Source organism: Hyla sarda, chromosome 2, assembly GCF_029499605.1.
Source record: "Hyla sarda isolate aHylSar1 chromosome 2, aHylSar1.hap1, whole genome shotgun sequence".
Classification (NCBI taxonomy): domain Eukaryota; kingdom Metazoa; phylum Chordata; class Amphibia; order Anura; family Hylidae; genus Hyla; species Hyla sarda.
The window spans coordinates 289,454,218-289,478,571 of record NC_079190.1 but is presented as its reverse complement, the minus strand read 5'-3'; the positions used below and the strand labels follow the sequence as shown (position 1 = coordinate 289,478,571).

Below are 24,354 nucleotides of genomic sequence, written 5' to 3'. Positions count from 1 at the left end.
TTTACACGTACAGTATCCTGTGCATTTTTTATGCTGATGACTTGAAGCTGCAGATTTGAAAGAAAACCAATTGACTGAACACAGCCTCAGATTTGCAGTTTCAAAATGTGCATGATTCTGTACATGTGAATACACCCTATGGACCCTTTCTGTTGAGGAAAATCTGCCAAAGACCCCATTGACTTCAATAGGGTCTATGGCAGATTTTTCTGCAGCAGAAAGTCAGCTGCCGAAAATCTTTCACGGAGAGCCTTACCCCATTCAAACTCTCCACGGGAAACACGCTGCCATCTTGCAATATGAGCTCTTATAGGGTAAAGTGAAGCTTATTTTTTTTTTAAACTCATTGACATACAGTCATGGCCGTAAATGTTGGCACCCCTGAAATTTTTCTAGAAAATGAAGTATTTCTCACAGAAAAGGATGTGGCAGTAAAACATGTTTTGCTATACACATTTATTCACTTTGTGTGTGTTGGAACTAAACCACAAAAGGAGGGAAAAAAAAACAAATTGAACACACCAAACTCCAAAAATGGTCTGGATAAAATTATTGCCACTCTTTCAAAATTGTGGAAAAAAAAAGTTTGTTTCAAGCTTGTGATGCTCCTTTAAACTCACCTGGGGCAAGTAGCAAGTGTGAGCACACCTGAAAGCAGATAAAAAGGAGAGATGTTCACTTAGTCTTTTCATTGTGTGTCTGTGTGTGCAACACTAAGCATGGACAACAGAAAGAGGAGACTAGAACTGTCTGAGGACTTGAGAACCAAAATTGTGGAAAAATATCAACAATCTCAAGGTTAAGTCCATCTCCAGAGATCTAGAGAAGTTTGCAACCCATGGCACTGTAGCTAATATTCCTGGGCATGGACGGAAAAGAAAAATTTATGAAAGGTGTCAACGCAGGATAGTCCAGATGGTTGATAAGCAGCCCCAAACAAGTTCCAAAGATATTCAAGCTGTCCTGTAGGCTCAGGGAGAATCAGTGTCAGCACAAACTAGGGCTGCGCGATATATCGCGAAAGCAATTTGAAGCATTTTTGCTTTTTGCCAATACGGCCCCCCGGCAAAACTTGCGATTATCTGCTCGGTCCGGCTCACGTGCTGCTGCACAGGGGCCGGCCAGAGCTGGTAAAAACAAATTTAAATACTAAGTCAGTGTTTTCCCAACCAGGCTGCCTCCAGGCAAAGGGTGTCCGTGCATGCTGGGAGTAGTAGTTTCACAACAGCTGGAGGCACCCTGGTAGAAAAACACTGAGCTAAGTAAAAGGGCGCAGGGAGGAAAAAATAAATAAATAAATAAATAACCTTCTGTCCCTGCAGAAGCCATTTCCCTCCGTGCGGTCCGATGTCTCCTCTTTACCATACAAGCAGTAGGACCTTTCCCTTTTCAGACAATCACTGGCCGCAGCGGTGTCACGTGTCATGCCAGTGACTGGCTGATGGGGAAAGGTCTTTTTCAGCTGCAACCACATTGGGTTTCCCAGATCCGGTGGGAGAGTTGAAAAACGCCCGGGAAACCCTGTGTATTTGCTGCAGTACAAAAAGCTACCTACCGGGTGGAGAATGTGACGGGGGGAGGAGGGGGGGGGATAATGTGATGGGGGCGATAATGTGACGGAGGGGGGGGATGTGACAAGGCGAGGTGAGGTGTGATATGGGGGGAGAATGTGATGGGAGAAGATGTGACCATGAGGGGAGAATGTGACAGGGTTGAGATGTGAAATGGGCAGTGGGCATAAAATGGGTGTAAAATGGAGGAGATTGGACATGAAATGGCGGAATTTCACCATTTATTTATTACATTGCATCGCAATATTTAGGCCCATAATCGCAATCACACATTTTCCCTATATTGTGCAGCCCTGGCGCAAACTATCCGTCGACATTTAAATGAAATGAAACGCTATGGCAGGAGACCCAGGAGGACCCCAAGACTACATTTTGCCAAAATGAACTTGAGTAAGCCTAAATCCTTCTGGGAAAATGTCTTGTGGACAGATGAGACCAAGATAGAGCTTTTTGGTAAAGCAAATCATTCTTCTGTTTACCGAAAATGGAATGAGACCTGCAAAGTAAATAACACAGTACCTACAGTGAAATATGGTGGAGGTTCAATTACGTTTTGCGGTTGTTTTGCTGCCTCTGGCACTGGGTGCCTTGAATATGTGCAAGGCATCATGAAATCTGAGGATTACCAATGGATTTTGGGTCGCACTGTACAGTCCAGTGTCAGAAAGCTGGGTTTGCGTCTGAGATTTTAGGTCTTCCAGCAGGACAAGGACCCCAAACATAAATCAAAAAGCACCCAGAAATGGATGGCAACAAAGTGCTGGAAAGTTCTGAAGTGGCCAGCAATGAGTCCAGATCTAAATCCTATAGAACACGTGTGAGAGATTGGAGAGATATTAAAATTGCTGTTAGGAAAAGGCACTCTTCCAATAAGAGAGACCTGGAGCAGTTTGCAAAGGAAGAGTGGTCCAACATTCCGGCTGAGAGGTGTAAGAAGCTTATTGATGATTATAGGAAGTGACTGATTTCAGTTATTTTTTCCAAAGGGTGTGCAACCAAATATTAAGTTAAGGGTGCCAATAATTTTGTTCAGCCCATTTTTGGAGTTTGGTGTGACATTATGTCCAATTTGCTTTTTTATCCCTCCCTTTTTTGGTTTAGTTCCAATACACACAAAGGGAATAAACATGTGTATAGCAAAATATGTGTTACTGCAATCCTTTTTCTGTGAGAAATACTTCATTATCTAGAAAAATTTCAGGGGTGCCAACTTTTACGGCCATGACTGTAGATATGAAACAGGAGAGATTAGTGGCAGGCATTTTTTTGTTTTGTATAAATCATGGACAGATAATTTGTTTTCAGTTTTTAGGTTGCTAAAAAAATTAATAAATACCAAATGTGGCTAAATCCTTAAACAGTTCTCGGAGGCCTGTGCCTGTAATGTATAAATATAACAGTAGCCGCTGCCAACTCTGATTAACTTCCTAAATGGAAACCCGCTCTTCCTTAGGGTAGGGTCACACATTGCACATCCGCAGCATATTTGACACTTCAGATGCGCTACTGACTGTCACTAGAGTGTGCCTCATGCTGTGGCCGTGTCCTGCTCATAGCAGCAATCCGCTTCTATGATCAGACAGGGACCTGTGCAGAGGAAAAGTTGTCCAGTTGCCCATAGCAACCAATCAGATAGCTTTTTGCATTTTTCACAAGCCTTCCTAAAAATGTAAGAAGGCCTCATTCTTCTTCATTACTATATTTTCAGTGGTGGGTGGTGCAAGGAATAACAGTAGTACAATAATGTTGAGCATGAGTGCTGTGACCCCTTTAAACCTCTGATTAATGGGGACCAGGCTTGCTCTCTTTCTTGCATTTTTATTTTCCCTGTTCCTCATCCAGATGGCAGGTAACTTTTTAACAAAATGGGGTGCGGATGGTGGCAATTATAAGCTGTGTTGGGCAATGCCATGCAGTTTCTATTTTTGAATAATTTTTTTTATTATTGGGGCTGCCATCTTGCCTAAGTTGCTTTTATCAGCATTTAGTGATATGCTTTAAAGCGCAACTGTCATGGAAATTATACCCCCCAGACTAATAACATGATAGTATAGAAGATGACACTTCTAATGCAGCTATACTTTTGGCTGCTGTTCATCACTCTTTATCAGCAGGAAAATAGTTTTATCGTGCGGTCAGCAACAGTCGGATAGGCGTGGCTGGGGATCGTAATGCCCCACCTCCGCCACACCTATCCCCTGTAAGTGAGCGCTGGACCACTGTGTGATTGATACACAGGTGCCCACCCCCCGATGTCCATGATGTGTGGGCCGGTGTGACTCCGCTGAGCCTATACATATAATGTGCACCTTTATGTTATATGAAATACAGTGCCCGTACTCCTCTTCTTTCTTCTCATGGTGCCGGAGACGCGCTGCTTCTGCTTTCACTATAGGCAGTGAGCTCTCACCCGTTGTCTGCCGCCAGCTCAGTGCGCCTGTGCAGTGCTAGAGGCAGGGGGCCAGCTCTCTGCCTGTAGTGAAAGCAGAAGCAGCGCGCCTCCGGCACCATGAGAAGAAAGAAGAGGCTACTGTATTTCATATAACATAAAGGTGCACATTATATGTATAGGCTCAGTGGAGTCACACCGGACCGCACATCACGGACATCTGGGGGGGGACCTGTGTGTCAATCACACAGTGGTCCAGCGCTCACTTACAGGGGATAGGCGTGGCGGAGGTGGGGCATTACGATCCCCGGCCACGCCTATCCGTCTGTTGCTGACTGCATGATAAAACAATTTTCCTGCTGATAAAGAGTGATAAACAGCAGCTAAATGTTCAGCTGCATTACACGTATCATCATCTATACTATCATGTTATTAGTCTGGGGGTACAATATCCATGACAGTTGCGCTTTAATGTCAAACTCATGGACATAGATGACAATTGACAGGACCTGTCCCATTTACATGAATTGCAACCTTTCCACAGTGAGGGGGGGGGGGGGGGGGAGGCAAAAATTATAGTGGGGAATATATCAAGAATGTTGTAGGTGAACACATTTTCTACACCTTTAATTTGTTCAGTGGTAATGTGTATGTGCGACAAATTTATTGATTGGTTGCATGGCATGCGATAAATATGGTGCTGGTACACTTTTTATTGAAATTTCTCTTCAGTACAGCACTTTGTATGGGTCCTCCTCTGCAACTTTTTAACCGGTTGTGACAATTTGTGTGACTTTTTTTTTTTTTTTTTACTAATGCTGTCCACAGCCAGTTTTGTAAGACACGTCTGAACTGGTGTAGATAAGAGACAAAGTGAGGGCTTTGACTTTTTTGTGCACATATAAAATGTATGACCAGTGCAGAAAAACTTAATTTTGACATACTTTCACAATTGTGAGAAAATCGTGAAAAGTTGCAAGAAAAGTGCAACAAATTTAGAGTAAAAATATAGCCTACATAAAATGATGAATTCCACCCCGCAGTGTGTATCTATCTCATTAGTGTCAGCTTTCAGTTTACTACTGTCTGTGTTGTGAAAAACGGTATTACTGGGAAATAATCTGTACAGATCATGAAGTCTCAGCCTTTTAATTTAGGCCTAGTGGCCAGATTTTATTTTATTTAAACTACTGTCATATGGAAACTAAAACATGAGCAAAGTGCAGAACATATACCAGTCATTATGAATGTTAAGTGTATATCATGAATAATACCCCATAATTACAAAGCAAAAACAAGGTGTTACAAATCTTTGCTAATTTACTCCAAAGAAAAAACAAAAATCTTGCATTGACATAAATATTCCGACCCTTTACTCGGTACTGAAGCACTTTTGGCAGCAATTAAATCCTTCAGTCTTTTTGGGGATGATGCCTTAAGGTTTACACCTGGATTTGAAGATTTTCTGCTGTTCTTCTCTGCAGTGCCTCTCAGGCTCTGACAGGTTGGATGGGGTCCATCGCACAGCTATTTTCAGGTCTCTTCAGAGATGTTTGACCGTGAGCACTCCTGTGTTGTCTTAAATTTGTCAAGCCCTGCCCTAAAGCACAAAGCCAAGAGCCTGCAAAAAAGAAAACTTAAAAAAATTAGGAGCCAGGATGCTGAACATCACGTAACAGGATGTCACGCACTGTGATGTTATATGATCAGTCATTACTGTCCCCTCATCTCCCCCATATGTGCCACAGAGTAAGTCATTAGTGTCCCCCTTAGCTTTCCCTGTGTTAGTCATTACTGTTTCCTCATCTTCCCCGTGTGTTACAGCAACTACTGTTCTCATTTCCCCCTGTGTGTCTAAAGGGTTAAATGCCGGGAGTGGTAGGATCTCTGTCATTAGCAGGGAGTGTCTGGCTACTGATAGTAGCTGACAATCACTGCTCTGAAGCGAGCGCAGTGCCCACGCTCGCTTCAATCCAGCTTAAGACATCGGGGCATACAGGTATGCCCTTGGTCCTTAAGTACCAGAACATAAGGTCCTGAACAGGCTAATGTCCCCTCATATTTCCCATGTGTCTCAGTAATAGAAAAAAAAAACTTTTGCTTACCTTTGCCTTTTGTCGGCGCTCCAGTGTCAGATGACAGATGTCACATCCAGTCAGCCTTGCCGTGATGCTCCATACTCATGAGACTGCTGATTGGCTGGCTAAGGGTGCATGCCCACCACGTTTTTGCAATACAGTCTCCGTATCAGGTTTTTGATGAAAAGCGGATTCCTCAAAACCTGACTAAACTGTATCAAAACGTGTGTACAAATTTCCACCTGTATATGGTTAAAAAATGTATACGGTTTGAAAAATGATGTTCAGTTGCATAAGTTTTTAAGAAAAACCATATACGTTTTTAACTTTTCACTTCATTTTGAATAAAGTTTCACTTGTTTGATTGAAATTCCAAGAAAAAAAACTGTACAAAGTCAAAAATCGTATGGTGAAAACAGGATGGAATGGTACGCACATACGGTTCTGTACGGTTCGCATTGACTCCCATGTTAGAAAAAAAACTTATATGGTTTAATACTGTAGACTACGATTTTGGGTACGGGTGAAAAAATGGACAAAACCGTAGAAGACCCAAAACGGACTAAATCGGATGATGCGTTTGACATACAGTTTACAATGTTAAGTAAATGCATACAGTTTTCTATACGGTTCCGTACGGTTTTTAACTTGAAATCGTATGCGGGAACTGTATAGCAAAAACGTGGTGTGCATGCATCCTAATGCAGTCACCTGACATCCACTGCTCCTGAACCACCAAAACGGTAAAACTGTATTTTTATTTTTTTTAAAAGATGAACAACCCTTTTTGAAAAGTGCTGGGTGCCACCAGGAAATTCTTAGTCACCATGGTGACTTTGCGCCCTGATTTGTTAAGCCCTGGCTTAGGAATATTGCCTTGTTGAAAGGTGAACCTTTGGCCCAGTCTAAGGTCCAGAGCACTCTGTATCAGGTTTTCATTAAGAATAATCCTATACTTTGCCAGATTCAGCTTTCTCTTAACCCTGGCCAGTCTTCCTGTCCCAGCCATGGAAAAACACCCCCACTGTATGGATGGTATTGGGCAGGTGATGAGCAGTGCCTGGTTTCCTTGGGACATGATGCTTAGAATTGTTCAAAAAGTTCAATCTTTGTTTTATCAGACAAGAGACTCTTGTTTCTCACAGTCTGAGTCATTTTAAGTGTTTTCTCAAAACTTCAGGCAGGCTTTAATGTATCTTTTAACTTAGGCTCCTTTCACACTATACTGTGCCCCAGCTAAAAGATCTTGTACAAAGTTCAGTTAAAGAAACCCTTAAAAACGGCCGTTAAAAAAATCCCATTCAAGTCTATGGGATTTTTGATTATCTGTTATCACCCGTTATAGCCCGTTATGACTGCCATTATTTTTGATGGAACAAAAGAGGGTGCATGCATAAATTTTTGTCCCGTCAAAAATAATGTGGAATAACTGCCATTAAAATTTTAACATTGAAGTCTATGGCAAACGGATGAGCCTTTAATGTCATCTGTTTGCACCCGGTTTATAATATGCTTTTTTTCCTTCTGAGCATGAAAACAGCAGACTCCTGCAGTGCTGAGGGACTACTATTACTCCCATCATGGAACAGACTTGTTTCCATGATGGGAGTAGTAGTTCCCTTGGCTGCGGGAGTCTGCCGGTGGCTGGGGAGGCTACAGTATGTTCCATGTTGGGGGTATTAGTACAGGGGCTTAGGGACTGATCGCACCGGGCTCACTTCTGAGACCCGATGCAATCAGAAGTTATTAAACATGGGAACGGGCGGCAAGCTCCACTCCCCTGCGATGTACAGCATACTTTTACTTTTGTTTTTAAATTCCCCCGCCGGGAGCCATGAATGGCTCCTCTGTACCGGCCATTCAGGGCTCCCGGTGGGGAATTTAAAAATCCCAGTGGGGTTTTTAAACTTCCTGTGCTTAATTTCCATGTAATCCTTTTCTCCCTGACCTTTGTACAATCATTTTATTCCCCCCATGTATATATTTAATAAATTATTCTCCTTCTGCCCTGTCATCTGTTTCACAGTACATCGGGGACATGCCAGTCCATTCACCGCTGCTCATCCCCGTACCCGACATAGATGAGCAGTGGGGAATAGACTGACATGTCGGGAATCTGCGTTGGTGAATGAATGAATCAGCGCACAAGGGGACAGGTCCCTCCATTCCCGGCTGCCCATCTCTGTCAAGTACGGAGATGAGCAGCTGTGAATGGACTGGCATGTACCCGCTGTACTGCGAAACATGACTGGGCAGCAGGAGAATAATTTATTAGATATACACATGGGAATAAAATGATTGTACAAAAGTTGGGGGGGGGGGATAGTATTATATGGAAATTATGCACAGGAAGTTTAAAAACCCAGCTGGGAGCCCTGAATGGCTCCTCTGTGCTGGCCATTCAGGGCTCCTGGTGAGGAAATTTAAAAGTGGAAGTAAAAATACAGCGTAGGGGAGCGTAGCATGCCGCCCGCTCCCCTGTTTAATAACTTCTGATTGCATCGGGTCTTAAAAGTGAGACCCGATGCGATCAATCCATCAGCCCCTGTACTACAACCCCCATCATGGTACAGAGTCTGTTAGATGATGGGGGTAGTAGTACAAACATTAATGTAGCCTCCCCAGCCACCGGCAGACACCCGCAGCTGGCGAACTACTACTCCCAACAGGTCTTAACGGATTCAGCAGTTAACACCCATTATGGTCCGTTATTTTTATGCAGGACCTTTTGTAGCACAAAAAGGACTGTTAAAAAGCAGGGATAAGATGGTAGTGTGAAAGAAGCCGAAGAGGCTTCTTTCTGGCTACTTTGCATAAAACCCATATTGGTGGAGTGCTGCAGTTATCATTGACCACCTGAATGTTTCTACCTTCTGCACACATGATCCTTGGAGCTCAGCCAAAGTGACAATTGGGTCCTTGGTCACCTCTCTTACCAAGGTCCTTATCTTCCAATTATGTAGTTTGATGGGGTCAGCCATCTCTAGGAAGAATCCTGGTTGTTTTAAACTTTTCATTTAAGAATTATGAAGGCACCTGTGCTCTTTTTGTACCCTTTTCCAGATTGGTGGCTCCACATAATCCTACCTCAGCTCTACTGACAGTTCTTTCCACCTCATGGCTTGGTTTTTGCTGTGATATGCATTGTCAGCTGTGTAAGACCTTTTATAGGAAGGGGTGTGTCTTTTTAAGTCTAGAGGTGACTCCAATAAAGGTATAGAAAAATCTCAGAAATTATCAAGATAAATGGGAGGGGCCAAAGCTAAATATCAAGTGTCGTAGCAAAGGGTCTGGATACTTATGTCCATGCATAAGTTTAGTTTTTTTCTTTTCAATAATCTTGCAAACATTTCAAATATTCTGTATTTACATTCTCATTATGGGGTATTGAGTGCATATTGTTAGGAAAAGTTGTATTTTATTTTTATTTTTGCACCAGGCAGCAAAAAGGTAAAGGGTCTGACGACTGGTTATGTGTACCAGAGAGACACCACCATATCACATCTAGAACCTCTGGGATTTCTTTATAGATCATCATCTTTATCATGGTGTAGTATTTAGATTTGTCTTCACATGTGACTTGGCCCTACATCATAGTTTTTCTCTAGGATTTGGCCTGTACACAGGTTTCCCTTTTTCATAGGATTTGGCCTGTAGACATGTTTCCCTTTTCTCTTGGACAGTTAGCAGACTCCAGGTAGGAATGCACACGACTGCCTGAATGGCATTTGCCTGAGTTCACAACTTTTAGCACTAAGATGGAATTAGCCCACAGGTCAGATAATAGATGTGTGCCCATCATTGGCAGGAAAATATTTCCCATAAACCCTAAACATTCTGCTTTCTTTGCCTTGTGCCTCTCTTTTTTCCTCCTTGCACAGTTTGTCTTCCCTTTATCTGCTCTTATTTTTACGTACATGCCTAACGCAACCTCCTGCTCTCACGCCCAGCTGTGCAGCCGGTCTTTGTGGTTTTTGCTTCTGCTGAGGAAATTGCAATATTTCCCTTTTTTTCACCATAAAATTTTCTTAAGCCGAAGGATATCCTTTTTATACAATTTACAAACACCCACCTTAAGACTATACCCTTTCAAACTGCATTGTACAGTGCAAAGCTGAGTGGCATTACAGAAGGATAGCGATGACAGTAACTCTTCTCTGAAAATGTTGAAGCAAATATTCCGTCCAAAAACCAAGATGAAAGAGGCAAGTACTGTGTGCGTGTACATATACTGCTTGTGCATAAGAGGATCCTTATTTCACTGCAACTTCTGGTGGCTCCTACCATATCTGCTCTATTATTTCTGTATTTTCTATCCTGTTTAGTGGAAGTTAGCAGGTTTACAACATTCTTGTCTTATTCATTACTTTTGAGGTGCTCAGTCCAAACACTAAAGCTATACATAATGTGCATTTTTGTGTTCTTCTGAAACCTATTTTCAGTTATCTTCTGAAATCTATTTTCAGAGTAAATGGTGTTCTAACAAGTCTGAACCCTGAGTATAACACAGGAAAGGGTTTAAGGGGACATCCGACCAAGTAACACTTGTCTTATTTAGTGAATCATTTTAGATTACCAAAGCGGACATATGTTCAGCTTGATTGAATCTCCTCATGAAAGAGAGAAACACGGAGTCTGCACCTACCCTAAGAATCTCAATAGATAAATACACTCAGTAGTGGGGCCATAAGCCAGTGGTGAGAAGTTAGAAACAGTAGGTAGTCCAAATGCAAAGAAAGTCTCCACTGCACTCACCATAATTATTTTTAGGTATCTTTTATTTCAGGGCTTCGTGGAAAACAGACAGAATCTGGACACGTCCTTTACATGTCAAGATTTGATCTGTTTGCCATGAAGCACTTTCTTTGCATTTGGGCTGTCTAATTCTCGCTAACACTCTTTTAGCATGCTATATAATAGCTTTATCATATGCACTTAGAATTACAACTTTCAGTCTTAAGGTGAGTCCACACGTACATAATCCGCTGTAGGTTTTCTGCTGTGAAATATAGTACATTAAACATTCTTTTGTGATTCTTTAATGCACCAGTCAGTGTAAGGTGTACTTAAAGGGGTACTGCAGCCAGAATAAACTCATCCCCTATTCACAGGATAGGGGATAAGTAACTGATCGGTGGGGGTCTGACCGCTGGGGCCCCCTGCAAACTCCTGAATGGGACCCAGTCATGCTCAGTCAGGAGCTCTTGTGGTCTACCTCTAGAGAGCACGCGCTACATTGAAATGAATGGAACACATGCCATCTAGAGGTAGACGACACGCGCTCCTGACTGAGCGTGGGTCACGTTCAGGAGACCGCTGGGGACCCCAGCAGACTAAACCACCCCCCCCCCCCGCGACCAGCTACTTATCCCCTACCCTGTGGATAAGGGGATAAGTTAACTCTGGCTGCAGTACTCCTTTAAAGAAGCACTCCAGGGTTGTTGTTTTTTTTTTTTTTCTCTGTATAATGCTAGCAGTATCCAGGCCTTGTAATTTGTTTTATTCCTGTTCCCTTGTTGCATCCATACACCTTGAACCCTTAGCTGAATAATGTATTTTACATAGACAGAATGTCAGTATGTCCTTTGCCTGACTTCCTGTAAACTACAGGATTACACATTCACCTATCTGTTCCCTCTCTGCAGCTCTCGGACTCCTCCCCACCCAGCTCCACTTTTTACATAGAGTTCTGCTATAGAGATAATTTTTGCCTTTTATATAGAATCAGAAGAGACGTGAAATAGTAGGTTAGTCCATACAGTGATTAGCTGCAGAGTTATACAGCTCCCCTGATTCACACTGCTTTCTCTAAATTCTGTGTGCAGCTCTGTGCAATGCTGTCTAGCTTGTAAGGCTAAAACGCAAGTAGCCTCTCACAAGTAGACCGGCTGAAATTGCATCGCATATGATAGTCTATAGTGTGAGTAAGGCTGGGTTCACACTGTTTTAAAGGAATACTTTAGGGACTATTTTTATGTAATTCTGCTCAGGCAGGGAAAAGAAGAAAAACAGAAGAAAAAGCTATACTCACCTTTCAGAATTACCCGCTGCCACCATTCTGACAACTTCTTGCTGTCAGTGCTTCTTTGTGTCAGTGTCAACACAGGAAAGTGCCTTCCCAGTGAATCCTAGACTTAGGTGGGACACTTTAATGGCCTAAACTTGGTCAGCTAGTGGCTATGATTAGGCCACTTCTCTCCATGTATATGTTTATTTAGCGGACCCAATAGTGTAGTGTGCTTTTGAGTCCAGAAAAATAAAAGTATATGTGCAGGAAGTAGTCACTAGCTTACTACATTTGGGCCCTTAAACTGAATAGTTTCTGCTGCAGTATGCCACTGCATACTGCAGCAGAAACTATTCAGTTTAAGGCAGTGTGAATCCACCCTTAGGGGACAGAACTTCTATTGTCATTAACCTATTACTTGATGCATTTAGAACTTTTACAAAACTCTGCCCCTTTGCTTCAGCAAAGCCAGAAGCATTGTGGGAAATGTAGGCTGTATTTGCCCTATCAAAAATGAAATGGAAATTAAGATGACAGATAACCCGTGCATGCCAAACCAACTAAAATAGGTATACTCAAGGAATGCACAAGTTACTCTACAATATAATAGAGCCTGTGTTGCACTGTATTGCACTGCAGATTTTTCATTTAGATGTCCAGGTGTAACATCTGCAGCGGTTTTACTGCTGTAGATGTTGCTAAGGATTCTGAAAAAGAAATACATTTTAATTGGTTAAAAATCTACAATAATTAATTTAATTGCAGATTTATTGTGTTTTTATTTTTATTTCCCATTTGAAGTTGATGGGAAAATCTGAAACAAATATGCAGTGTTTCTGTACGATAAATAAACAGATTTAAAGTGTACATAACCCAATAAAAATGTTGACATGCCCCAAAGACATGTCAAAGGTTTTTTCATTAGTCAGTTTCTGGGTGTTTAGACCTCTCTGTTTGCTAGAATGAGTGGGTAGAGACGCTCATGACTGAGCTTTGTGTGAGTTTCTCCTTGATCAGGGTCTGAACACCTAGACAAAATGTGGCTGCAATGTATTTTAATCTCATCCATTTGGTACATGCTGGTACTGTAATATAATTTTTTTTCTAGATCAGGGATTTATCTGGTACGGATTTTCCATGTGAACATACCTTCTAAAGTGGTTGTCCAGTGGGAATCAAATTTCATCTATGGGTAGAGGCTTGCTATTAAAATAACAAACTGCTTATATGTACCTTCCTGGCTCCCTGCAGGTCTTCGGTGTCAGAGCATCCCATCTGCAGGACAGGGTGCCCTGTACTACTCTTCCCAGCACTGCAGACATGTCATGGCACCGCTTGGGCAATCACTGGCAGCTGCAGTGTCCTGCTTCAGTCAGTGATTGGGGGAGCGGCACTGTGAGCTACATCATGGCAGACACTACACTCTGCAGCTCCAGGAGAAGAGGAGGAAAAATTGGCTTGCTGACAGGGTGCCCTGACACTGGGACCTGCGGGGAGCCAGGAAGGTATGAATAAGCTGTTTTTATTTTAATAGCAAGCCTCTGTCCATAGGTGAAATGTTATTTCCCCTGGACAACCCCTTTCACGTACTGGTACATCCTTGGCCTTTGGTGCTTAAGGAATGAGGGCGTACCTGTACACCCTGGTCCTGTTACTGGTGTTTGAAGCGCACTTACAAGCTGTGCATGCTTCATACCCAGTGGGACCCAATTGATATGAGCAGCCAGGACCCACAATTAATGCCGGGCATCACCAATTGCACTCTTGCTGTGTCTAAATGCTGGGTTAACAGTGCCGGATAGTTCAGCAGAGCTGATCGGGACCATCGCTGTGAAATGACGATGTCCCAATCAGCTGAGTGGACGGCGGGAGGGCCCTTACCTGCCTCCTCTCTGTCCGATTAGTCACCTACTGCTCCAGGAAGCCTCAGCAGACTAGAGCTGCAGAGCACTGATAACACTGATCATTGCTGAGCTACAGCCAGCATTGAACAGTGTATGCAATCGCAAGATTGCATTGTATAGCCCCCTATGGGGTAGAAAAAGAAAGTTAATGAAAGTGAATTAACCCCTTAACGACAAGCGCCGTAAATGTACGTCATGGTGAGGTGGTACTTAACGCACCAGGACGTACATTTACGTCCTAAGCATAACCGCGAGCATCGGAGCGATGCCGGGATCATGCGCGGCAGGTCCCGGCTGCTGATCACAGCCAGGGACCCGCCCATAATGGCGGACATCCGCAATCCCGTGGATGTCCGCCATTAACCCCTCAAATCCCGTGATGAATACAGATCACGGCATCTGCAGCATCGCGGTCACTAAAATGTATGATCGGATCGCCCACAGCGCTGCCGCGGTGATCCAATCATCCAGCACGGCAGTCGGAGGTCCCCTCACCTGCCTCCGCTGCCTTCCCGACGTCTTCTGCTCTGATCTGCCTTCCCGCAGACCAGAGCAGAAGATGACCGATAATGCTGATCAGTGCTATGTCCTATACATAGCACTGAACAGTATTAGCAATCGAGTGATTGCTATAAATAGTCCCATATGGAGACTATAAAAGTGTAAAAATAAAAGTAAAAAAAATAAAGTAAAAAAAATTTGAAAACCCCCCCTCCCCCAATAAAAACGTAAATTGTCCCATTTTCCCTATTTCATCCCCAAAAAGTGTTAAAAAAATATATATTTTATATACATATTTGGTAGAGATGAGCGAACTTACAGTAAATTCAATTCGTCACGAACTTCTCGGCTCGGCAGTTGATGACTTATCCTGCGTAAATTAGTTCAGCCTTCAGGTGCTCCGGTGGGCTTGAAAAGGTGGATACATTCCTAGGAAAGAGTCTCCTAGGACTATATCCACCTTTTCCAGCCCATCGGAGCACCTGAAAGCTGAACTAATTTATGCAGGAAAAGTCATCAACTGCCGAGCCGAGAAGTTCGTGACAAATCGAATTTACTGTAAGTTCGCTCATCTCTAATATTTGGTATCGCCACGTCCGTACATATCTGAACTATTAAAATTAAATGTTAATGATACCATACGGTGAACGGCGTGAACATAAAAATAAAAATAAAAACAGATTCTTTTTTTTTTATAACATTTTATTCCCAAAATTTTTTATAAAAAATGGATTAAAAGTTCTATATAAGCAAATATGGTATCATTAAAAAGTACAGATCATGGCACAAAAAATGAGCCCTCATAACGCCGCTTATATGGAAAAATCTGAAAGTTATAGGTCTTCAAAATAGGGGGATTTTAAACATACTAATTTGGTTAAAAAGTTAGCGATTTTTTTTTTTTTTTTTTAAGCGCAACAGTAATAGAAAAGTATGTTATTATGGGTATCATTTTAATCGCATTGACCCAAAGAATAAAGAACACACGTCATTTTTACCGTAAATTGTACGGCGAGAAAACAAAACCTTCCAAAATTAGCAAAATTGTGGTTTTCTTTTTAATTTCACCACACCAATAGTATTTTTTTGGTTGCGCCATACATTTTATGGTAAAGTGAGTGATGGCATTACAACAGACAACTGGTCGCGCAAAAAACAAGCCCTCATACTAGTCTGTGGATGAAAATATAAAAGACTTATGATTTTTTGAAGGCGAGGAGGAAAAAATGAAAACGTAAAAATTTAATTGTCTGCGTCCTTAAGGGGTTAAAGAGTACCTGTCACCAAACTAAACTTTGAGTATATATTGTTCCTTATGTAATTATAAGACACTTTGCTATTTACTTGCTGTTAAAATTCTCAACCTTTATATGTTTTTAATGTGATTGAAAAAACGGCCACTAGGTGGCTCTGTTCTGTTCCCTGCGCAAGTCAGACAGTTAGTTTGGTCTCCTCCCGGCGTCTCAGCAGGGGTGTTAGGAGTAGTTGGGGAGGATAATCTGAGTTAGTTCAGAAAATATGGTTTGATGAAAGGTACTCGTTAACCCCTTCTCAATAAAAGTTTGAATCCTCCCCTTTTCCCATTTTTTTTTTAATAAATGAAACAATGTAATAAAAATAATCATATGGTGTACTGCCTAGTGCGTAAATGTCCGAACTATTAAAATATAAGGTTAGTTAACTGTACAGTTGATGGCGTACACCTAAAAAAAAATATATATATATACCAAAGTCCAAAATTTTGCATTTTTGGTCACTTCATATACCATAAAAAATAATAAAAAGTCATCAAGTCCTATCAAAATAAAAATGGTACTGATAAAAACTACAGATCACGGCACCAAAAATTATCCCTCATATAGCCCTGTAGGCAAAAAAAAAGTTATAGGGATCAGAAGAGGACAATTTTAAGTATTCTAATTTTGGTGCATGTAGTTTATAATATTTTTAAGGTAATAAAATAAAAGCCCCCAAAACTTTTTTATTTAACCCCACAAATAATGTTTTTTTGTTTTTTGCCACAAGGAAGAATTGGTGACGCAATAAAAAAGCCCTTATGTGGGTCTGTAGGTGCAAAATTGTTATGATTTGTAGAAGGAAAAACTGAAAGTGCAAAAACTAAAATTGGCCAGGACCTTTAAGGGGTATTCCGGTGGAAATATTTTTTTTAAATCAACTGGTGCCAAAGGTTGAATGTAAGTAAAAATCTTAATCCTTACAGTACTTATCAGCTACTGTATACTACAGAGGAAGTTATTTTCTTTTTGAATTTTTCTGTCTAACCACAGTGCTCTCTGCTGACACCTCTGTCCATGTCAGGAACTGTCCAGAGCAGGAGATGTTGGCTATGGGGATTTGCTCCTGCTCTGGACAGTTCCTGACATGGACAGAGGTGTCAGCAGAGAGCACTGTGGTCAGACTGAAAACTAATTCCAAAAGAACCTCCTCTGTAGTATACAGCAGCTGATAAGTACTGAAAAGATTAAGATGTTTAAATAGAAGTAATTTACAAATCTGTTTAACACTTTGGCACCGGTTGATTGTAAAAAAAAATGTTTTTTCAGCGGAGTACCCAATTTAAGGCCAAAATGGGCTTGGTCCTTAAGGGGTAAATCGACTGGAAAGTCACCGAGAGATTGTGAAGAAAAAAAAAAGCTCTCACTCTCTGTACCCCCAAGATTCAAGCAAACCAGATGTCATAGCCGAATATGAGTGCATTTCCATCAATAGTAGAAATGGTCATATAGGGATGAAATCCAAATTTAGAGCAGTAGGCGTCTCTTATCTGATAGCTTTACTATATGTAGATAGCAACATTTTTCTGTTTTTGGTGTGGTTTTTGCAAAATTGATAGATAAGGATATTGCAGCTAACTTCTTGGAAACTGATGTCGAAACATCACAGTCATTCAGGGATGTGGAAATCCTATAGTCCGACGCCCGGGACAAGTAGTTTTGGGCTTCGGGCAGGTGAATTGTTTATAGATTAAGCCCTGTATCGGGCGAGCAGGGACAGACAGACTTCCTTCCCCCTTATTTTTCTTTAATGTCGGTGTGAGGCGCAGTCTGTACCTCACACCGGCGCTCAGAGTGTATGGAGGGGGCGGCGGCCTCCAGCTGACTGCAGAGCCCCCTTATCTCCCCTCCCGGAGGATGGAGGACGCAGCTCAGAAGACACAGCAGGGTGAGAGAGAGGATGTTGACAGCTCCGTGCACAGCTCCATCCCCCACACACAGCTCTATCCCTCCCCCTCCCCTGCTCTTTCTTCACAGGACCTAATCCACCACGGGGAGGTTGCTTGTTTGCACGGGGAAAACACAGAGCAGGGGGGGTGATAGGGAGGACGGAAATCTCACCTCACACCGGCCGGGACTACAGCTCTGATGTCCACTCATGGCGGCTCAGGTGAGGAGACCGAGAATACAGACGGCAGCGGCAGGAAGGGTGGTTGTATATGTATGGTGTGAGTGTATGTGTGATGTGTGTATGTAATGTATGATGGGGGGGGGCAGCGGCAGGTGTATGTATGATGTGTGCATATGTATGGTGTATATCAGTGTTTCCCAACCAGGGTGCCTCCAGCCCTGGGCATGCTGGGAGTTGTAGTTTTGCAACAGCTGGAGGCACCCTGGTTGGGAAACACTGGTGGATATGTATGGTGTGAGTGTATGTGTGTGTGATGTGTATGTAATGTATGATGTGTGTATGATGTCTGTGTGATGTGTATGTAATGTATGATGTGTGTATGATGTCTATGTGTGATGTGTATGTAATGTATGATGTGTGTATGATGTCTATGTGTGATGTGTATGTAATGGATAATGTGTGTATGATGTCTATGTGTGATGTGTATGTAATGGATAATGTGTGTATGATGTCTATGTGTGATGTGTATGTAATGTATGATGTGTGTATAATGTCTAAGTGTGATGTGTATGTAATGTATGATGTGGGGTGGGCAGCGGCAGGTGTATGTATGGTGTGTGTATATGTATGGTGTGAGTGTATGTGTGTATGTAATGTATGTATATGGGGGCAGTGGCGGGTGTGTGTATATGTGTATGCATGAATGTTTTGTATAGGAGCGGACTGTCACGTCGGGCATTAGGGCAGTTGTGCCATCTAATTTTATTTATTTTTAGTGGCACCCGCACTAAATTACACCCCCAGAATCCTGCCCCCTTCATACTCACCCGACGACCAAGAGCCCCACGGATGCAGACAAACACGCCCGAACCAAAACTACAACTCCCAGCATGTTGGACCATAACCTAAACTGTAGAACTATAAAGTGCAACATGCTGGGAGTTGTAGTTTTGGTTCGGGTCTGCTGCAGAGCTATAGGCTGCATCAGGGCATGCTGGGTGTTGTAGTTACTAACTGTAATTCCCAGTATTCCTTGACACATCCTATGGCTCTGCAGCTGACACAAACCAAAACTACAACTCCCAGCATGTTACACAATAACCTTAACTGTAATACTATACAGTGCAACATGCTGCAACACCCACACAACCATAGACTGTATCAGGGCATGCTGGGAGTTGTAGTTATCTACTAACTAAATGCAACTTCCAGCATTTTCTGACACAAAATGCACCATATAAACTGGAGAAGCAGAACCCCCCCCCCCCCCCCCCAGTAACACATAAGTACCTATTGAGACTGAAAAATAGTGATTAAAATATTTTAAAAAGTGCGTATATATGTGAATAAGCCCCTTTCCTAATAAAAGTTTCCAATTTTCTTTAAATAAAAATAATGTACAAAAATAAACATAAGTGGTATCGCTGCATGTGGAAATGTCCAGACTATTAAAATATGATGTTAATTAAACCGTACGGTGAATGGTGTAAATCAGGGGCGGACACAGACAGCAGAGGGCCCCTGTGCAAAGAATGTGCCTGCCCCCCCATATGTCTATTGTTCAGGAACCCCCCCCCCTACTGCTATTAACCGCCCCCCCCCCCCCCCCCGCTCTCATTACACCCCCTGCTTCCATTAACCCCCTGCTCCTTGCATTCACCTCATCCTGCCCCTCCTTCCATTCACCCTCCACTTCTATTACCCCCCCCCCTCACTGCTTCCATTGACCTCCCTGCTCTTTCTTCCATTCACCCTTCCTGCCCCTGCTTCCATTACCCCCTGCTCCTTCCATTCTCCCCATCCTGCCCCTCCTTCCATTCACCCCCATGCTTCCACTACCCCCCTGCACCCATTAACCCCTCCTGCTCCTTCCATTCACCCCCATGCTTCCACTACCCCCCTGCATCCATTAACCCCTCCTGCTCCTTCCATTCACCCCCATGCTTCCACTACCCCCCTGCACCCATTAACCCCTCCTGCTCCTTCCATTCACCCCCATGCTTCCACTACCCCCCTGCATCCATTAACCCCTCCTGCTCCTTCCATTCACCCCCATGCTTCCACTACCCCCCTGCACCCATTAACCCCTCCTGCTCCTTCCATTCACCCCCATGCTTCCACTACCCCCCTGCATCCATTAACCCCTCCTGCTCCTTCCATTCACCCCCATGCTTCCACTACCCCCTGCACCCATTAACCCCTCCTGCTCCTTCCATTCACCCCCATGCTTCCACTACCCCCCTGCATCCATTAACCCCTCCTGCTCCTTCCATTCACCCCCATGCTTCCACTACCCCCCTGCACCCATTAACCCCTCCTGCTCCTTCCATTCACCCCCATGCTTCCACTACCCCCCTGCATCCATTAACCCCTCCGGCTCCTTCCATTCACCCCCATGCTTCCACTACCCCCCTGCATCCATTAACCCCTCCTGCTCCTTCCATTCACCCCCACTGCACTTTCATTAACCCCCTGCTTCTTTCATTCACCCCATCCTGCCCCTCATTCCATTACCCTCCCCGCGTCCATTAACCCCCTGCTTCCGGTAACCCCCTCCCCCTGTTTCCATTAACCCCCTCCCCATGCTTCCATTACACATACACCTCCACTTCCCTTAACCCCCCTGCTTCAATTAACCCCCCCCCCACGCTCGTTCCACCTCACCCCATCCTGCCCCTCTTTCCATTCTCTCCCCCTGCGCTTCCATTACACACACACACACACACACACACACACATTTCCATTAACCCCCCCCCCCCTGCTTTCATTATAATCCCCCCCCCCCCTGCTCCTATAATTTAGGTAGATAGATAGATATGAGAGATAGATAGATAGATAGATAGATAGATAGATAGATAGATAGATATGGGATAGATAGATAGATAGATATGGGATAGATAAATAGATAGATATGAGATAGATAGATAGGACATAGATCAGTGTTTTCCAACCAGGGTGTCTCCAGCTGTTGCAAAACTACAACTCCCAGCATGTCTGGACTGTAGTTTTGCAACAGCTGGAGGCACCATAGTAGGGAAACACTGATCTATGCCCAGTCTACCTATCTATCTATACATCACAGTGTTTACCAACCAGTGTGTCTCAAGCTGTTGCAAAACTACAACTCCCAGCATGCCTGGACAGACAAAGGCTGTCCTGGCATGCTGGGAGTTGTAGTCTTGCAACATGTATGGACTTTTGCACTTTTGAAACACTGCAAACTTGCAAAGCCCTAACCCGCTCTTCTTTATAAAGTTACCTACTGTTCACACAGCCCACGGCCCCCAACTCACCGGGGATGCAGTGTAATCCGAGACAGGGGCCACATGATGCCGGGGATGAAGAGGAGCTGAGGCAGTTGTTCCTCATGAAGTTATCGGGGGATGAAGCCCGGCCTGATGCAGGGACAGGTCAGAGGGCTTGGAGCTGACATCCTGCCTGTGCGGGGCCCGTCTACTCCCACCAGCCCCTCTGCTCTTAAAGCGACAGTTACACTAACGGGGTGCGTACAGATACCTCTATAGCTATGCCAATGGCGGTGGGCCCCCTTACTTGCTGGGCCCTTGTGCAGTTGAACCTGCTGCACATATGGTTTGTCCGCCCCTGGTGTAAATGTAAATAATAGTCCAGAATTGCTCATTTTTGGTCACTTCATATTAGAAATTTTTTATAAGGTGATCAAAAAGTTACATGTAGACTTATCTGGGCTTGTCTCGGGCGTAAGAGGATCTAGCTACAGCTCTCCGGCCGCTAATATCCTGGCATGCTGCGATCACCTATTAAACCATTAGATCCCCGCTGTCAGCAGTGTCTAAAGGAATCTTATATCCATCCCTGGTGGTCTAGTGGGGGGTGGGGGGGGGATCAGACTATTTTGGTTGAAATTATTTTATCTACAAGGACAAGTGGATTTTCTTGAGGGACAAGTAGATTGTGTTCCGCTTTAGTCCCTTGGACAAGTAGTTTTTTTTTTAATTTCCACACCCCTGGTCATTCATTGAGCACACTGACACAATGACTGTTTATTATGTTGTCAGGATCTGAGTGGCCATTATGGCTCTGCAATTGTCACTTTTGTAAAATATGGCTTCCACAGCAAAACAGAAAAAAAGGAAATTCCTCTGTACGGAAAAGAAACAGAATTGCAGATTTTTAAGTTCAGGTTAACTGGTATATGGGAGTTTTTGTGTGTTGGGGGACATCCTTTTCTTTGCTAAGATTATGAACAGAGGTGTTGTTATTCACTTCAGCATTAGAGGAGGGTTCTTGGTACAGTGCGTCCTCACCATTGGTTCACAGTGTATTTTGGTATTGATGTTAAGGTAGAGGAAGTTTAATATCTGTATCACACTCTGCTTTCAGTTTCAGCAGATAGCAGCTGAGGAAGCTGCAGATATCATCAATTTGGATTTGGGTAGCCAGTATCTCATTGCATTCATTACCTTTCCTCTCTATGCGGGCATTAAGCCCCATGGAGAAGGAGATACGAATTCCTGGATTAAGGACATTATTTTCTCTATGGATACAGAAAAAACACAGGGACAAGTCTCAATGTCCTCAACTTCCAGATACAGGACACCTTGGCAATTTGGTCAGTAGGTGCTGGTTATGGCATCTTTTCAACATTGTGGAATAGCTCATTTGGAACAGTTTGTATTATGGAATATTTGTAAGGGTATAAGAAGCTGCATTCAGATGATGTTCTGCCTGATGCCTTTACCACTTCCTGTGGGTTGAGGAGGGGTGTGTGCCGCTAAAATGTATGATTTTGATGGGGGTTTTGTGAAACCTTTTGTCTTTGCACAAAGCTTATAGCTTTGGTTTTTTTTATGTCCATTTTTTGTGAGCCCTAACATATGTTATTGCTAGAAATAATGTTAATATAATACAAAAAAATATAAAACGTTACTGTATATTTTACCTTATTCTTCTATAGCCATACATTAAACTGCATACATTTTTTTTGTTCTCAACAGGATGAGGTGGTAGTGAAGGAAATCCCAATTACACACCTTGTCAAAGAAGGCTCTGAGAAGGCCGATCAGTCACACTTTGTCCTGCTTAAAGTCCTGGGACAGGGCTCTTTTGGGAAGGTGAGTTGAAGGTTGACGTAGTAAATTCTAAGACCCTGTCATCTAAGAATATTATTATTGGGTAAATCGGAATCAGTGCTAATCCCGTAGGTCTTAGCTCTAATAGAGACAGATTGTGAATTCATACACAGCAGATAAGTTGCAGAATTTTCTGTGAACATAAAGGTTACATTTAGGTGAATGGGATTGTCTCTGCAGCATGTGTAGTGGTTTCTACAAGCTCCATTCAGATTAATAGGACAGTCTTAGAAATTTTTGCAACAAATCTGTTACAAGGAAAATATTTTTTATTCACTAACTTATCTTTTTTGATTTATTACAGCAGTGGACTGCTTTAAAACAAGGAGTTTTCTAGAAAAACAGAGCTTATATTTTTCCCAAAAATACCACATCTGTCCGCAGGTTGTCTGTGATATTACAACTTAGCTCCATTCACTACAATGGAACTAAGCTGCAAATTGACACCTAACTAACCAGACAAATGTGGTGCTTATAAATACTGGATAACCTCTTTAATAAAGAAAAAACACCCTCTCCCTCTTTCCCAATTTATGACCACTTTCAAACATTTACCATTATATTCATGATCCGAATTGGATGCCCCTCAGTAAAAAAAAAAAATAATAATAATAATAATAATTCCTACAGCTGCATACATCATAAATTCGGCACTTGGCAGTGAAAGACTTATCAAAAGAAAGCTGGCTGCCTTAACCCATTTTCCAATGCTCTCCTGACCAACGTAGCAGATACCACCTACCCTGAGCAATCTATCCATTTACACTATTGCTTCTCAAATGTATTATGGACACTGTGTTTTAAGAGAGCCAACTTCTCTAACAGTGCGGTTGAGTTTATTGCATTAATATGTTGCAGTATACAGTTCCAGGATGATCCACCTATTTTCAGTGTTGTGCTGTCTAATAACATAATTAGAGAGTTAGGGGGACAATTATCAAATCTGCTCTTAGCACAGATCATCCCCAAAAAAATTTTAACTGCCCATTTGCACCCGTATATGCCCGTAATTAATTACGGACGTTATACAGTGACGGGACATCGTGGCGGAAAAATTAGTGCATGCAGTAATTTTTCCGCCACGATGTCCCGTCACTGTATAACGTCCGTAATGAATTACGGGCATATACGGGTGCAAACGGGCAGTTACAAAACCCCATAGGCTGCAATGCGATTTGGTCACGGCCGTCGGGTTTTGGAACGACCGGTTTTCCCCGATATAGTGACTGAACTTCTGACTGAGTTCCCACCACGTTTTTGCAATACAGTTCAGGTATACGTTTTCAATTTGAAAACCGTATGGAACCGTCTTGAAAATAGAATGCATTGACTCTCCATTGAAAACCATATGCCAAACTATGCGTCCAGTTGCATTCATTTTGCATCTTCTACGGTTTTGCCCGTTTTTTTCCCGTACCCAAAACCGT

General features: G+C 42.9%; 1 protein-coding gene across 5 annotated transcripts in view; it reads left to right on the top strand.

Moving 5' to 3' along the window:
• The window catches only part of RPS6KA1 (ribosomal protein S6 kinase A1), a 160,001-nt gene that overhangs the window by 78,562 nt on the left and 57,085 nt on the right, over window positions 1-24,354 (top strand). For 3 of the 5 annotated variants that reach the window (XM_056557420.1, XM_056557419.1, XM_056557418.1), the window contains exon 3: window positions 22,793-22,909. In XM_056557420.1, coding sequence (XP_056413395.1) covers window positions 22,793-22,909 — 117 coding nt within the window. Of the gene's footprint in view, window positions 1-10,100; window positions 10,244-22,216; window positions 22,408-22,792; window positions 22,910-24,354 lie in introns of those variants that run through there. The other 2 variants (XM_056557421.1, XM_056557416.1) reach the window with 2 other exon arrangements.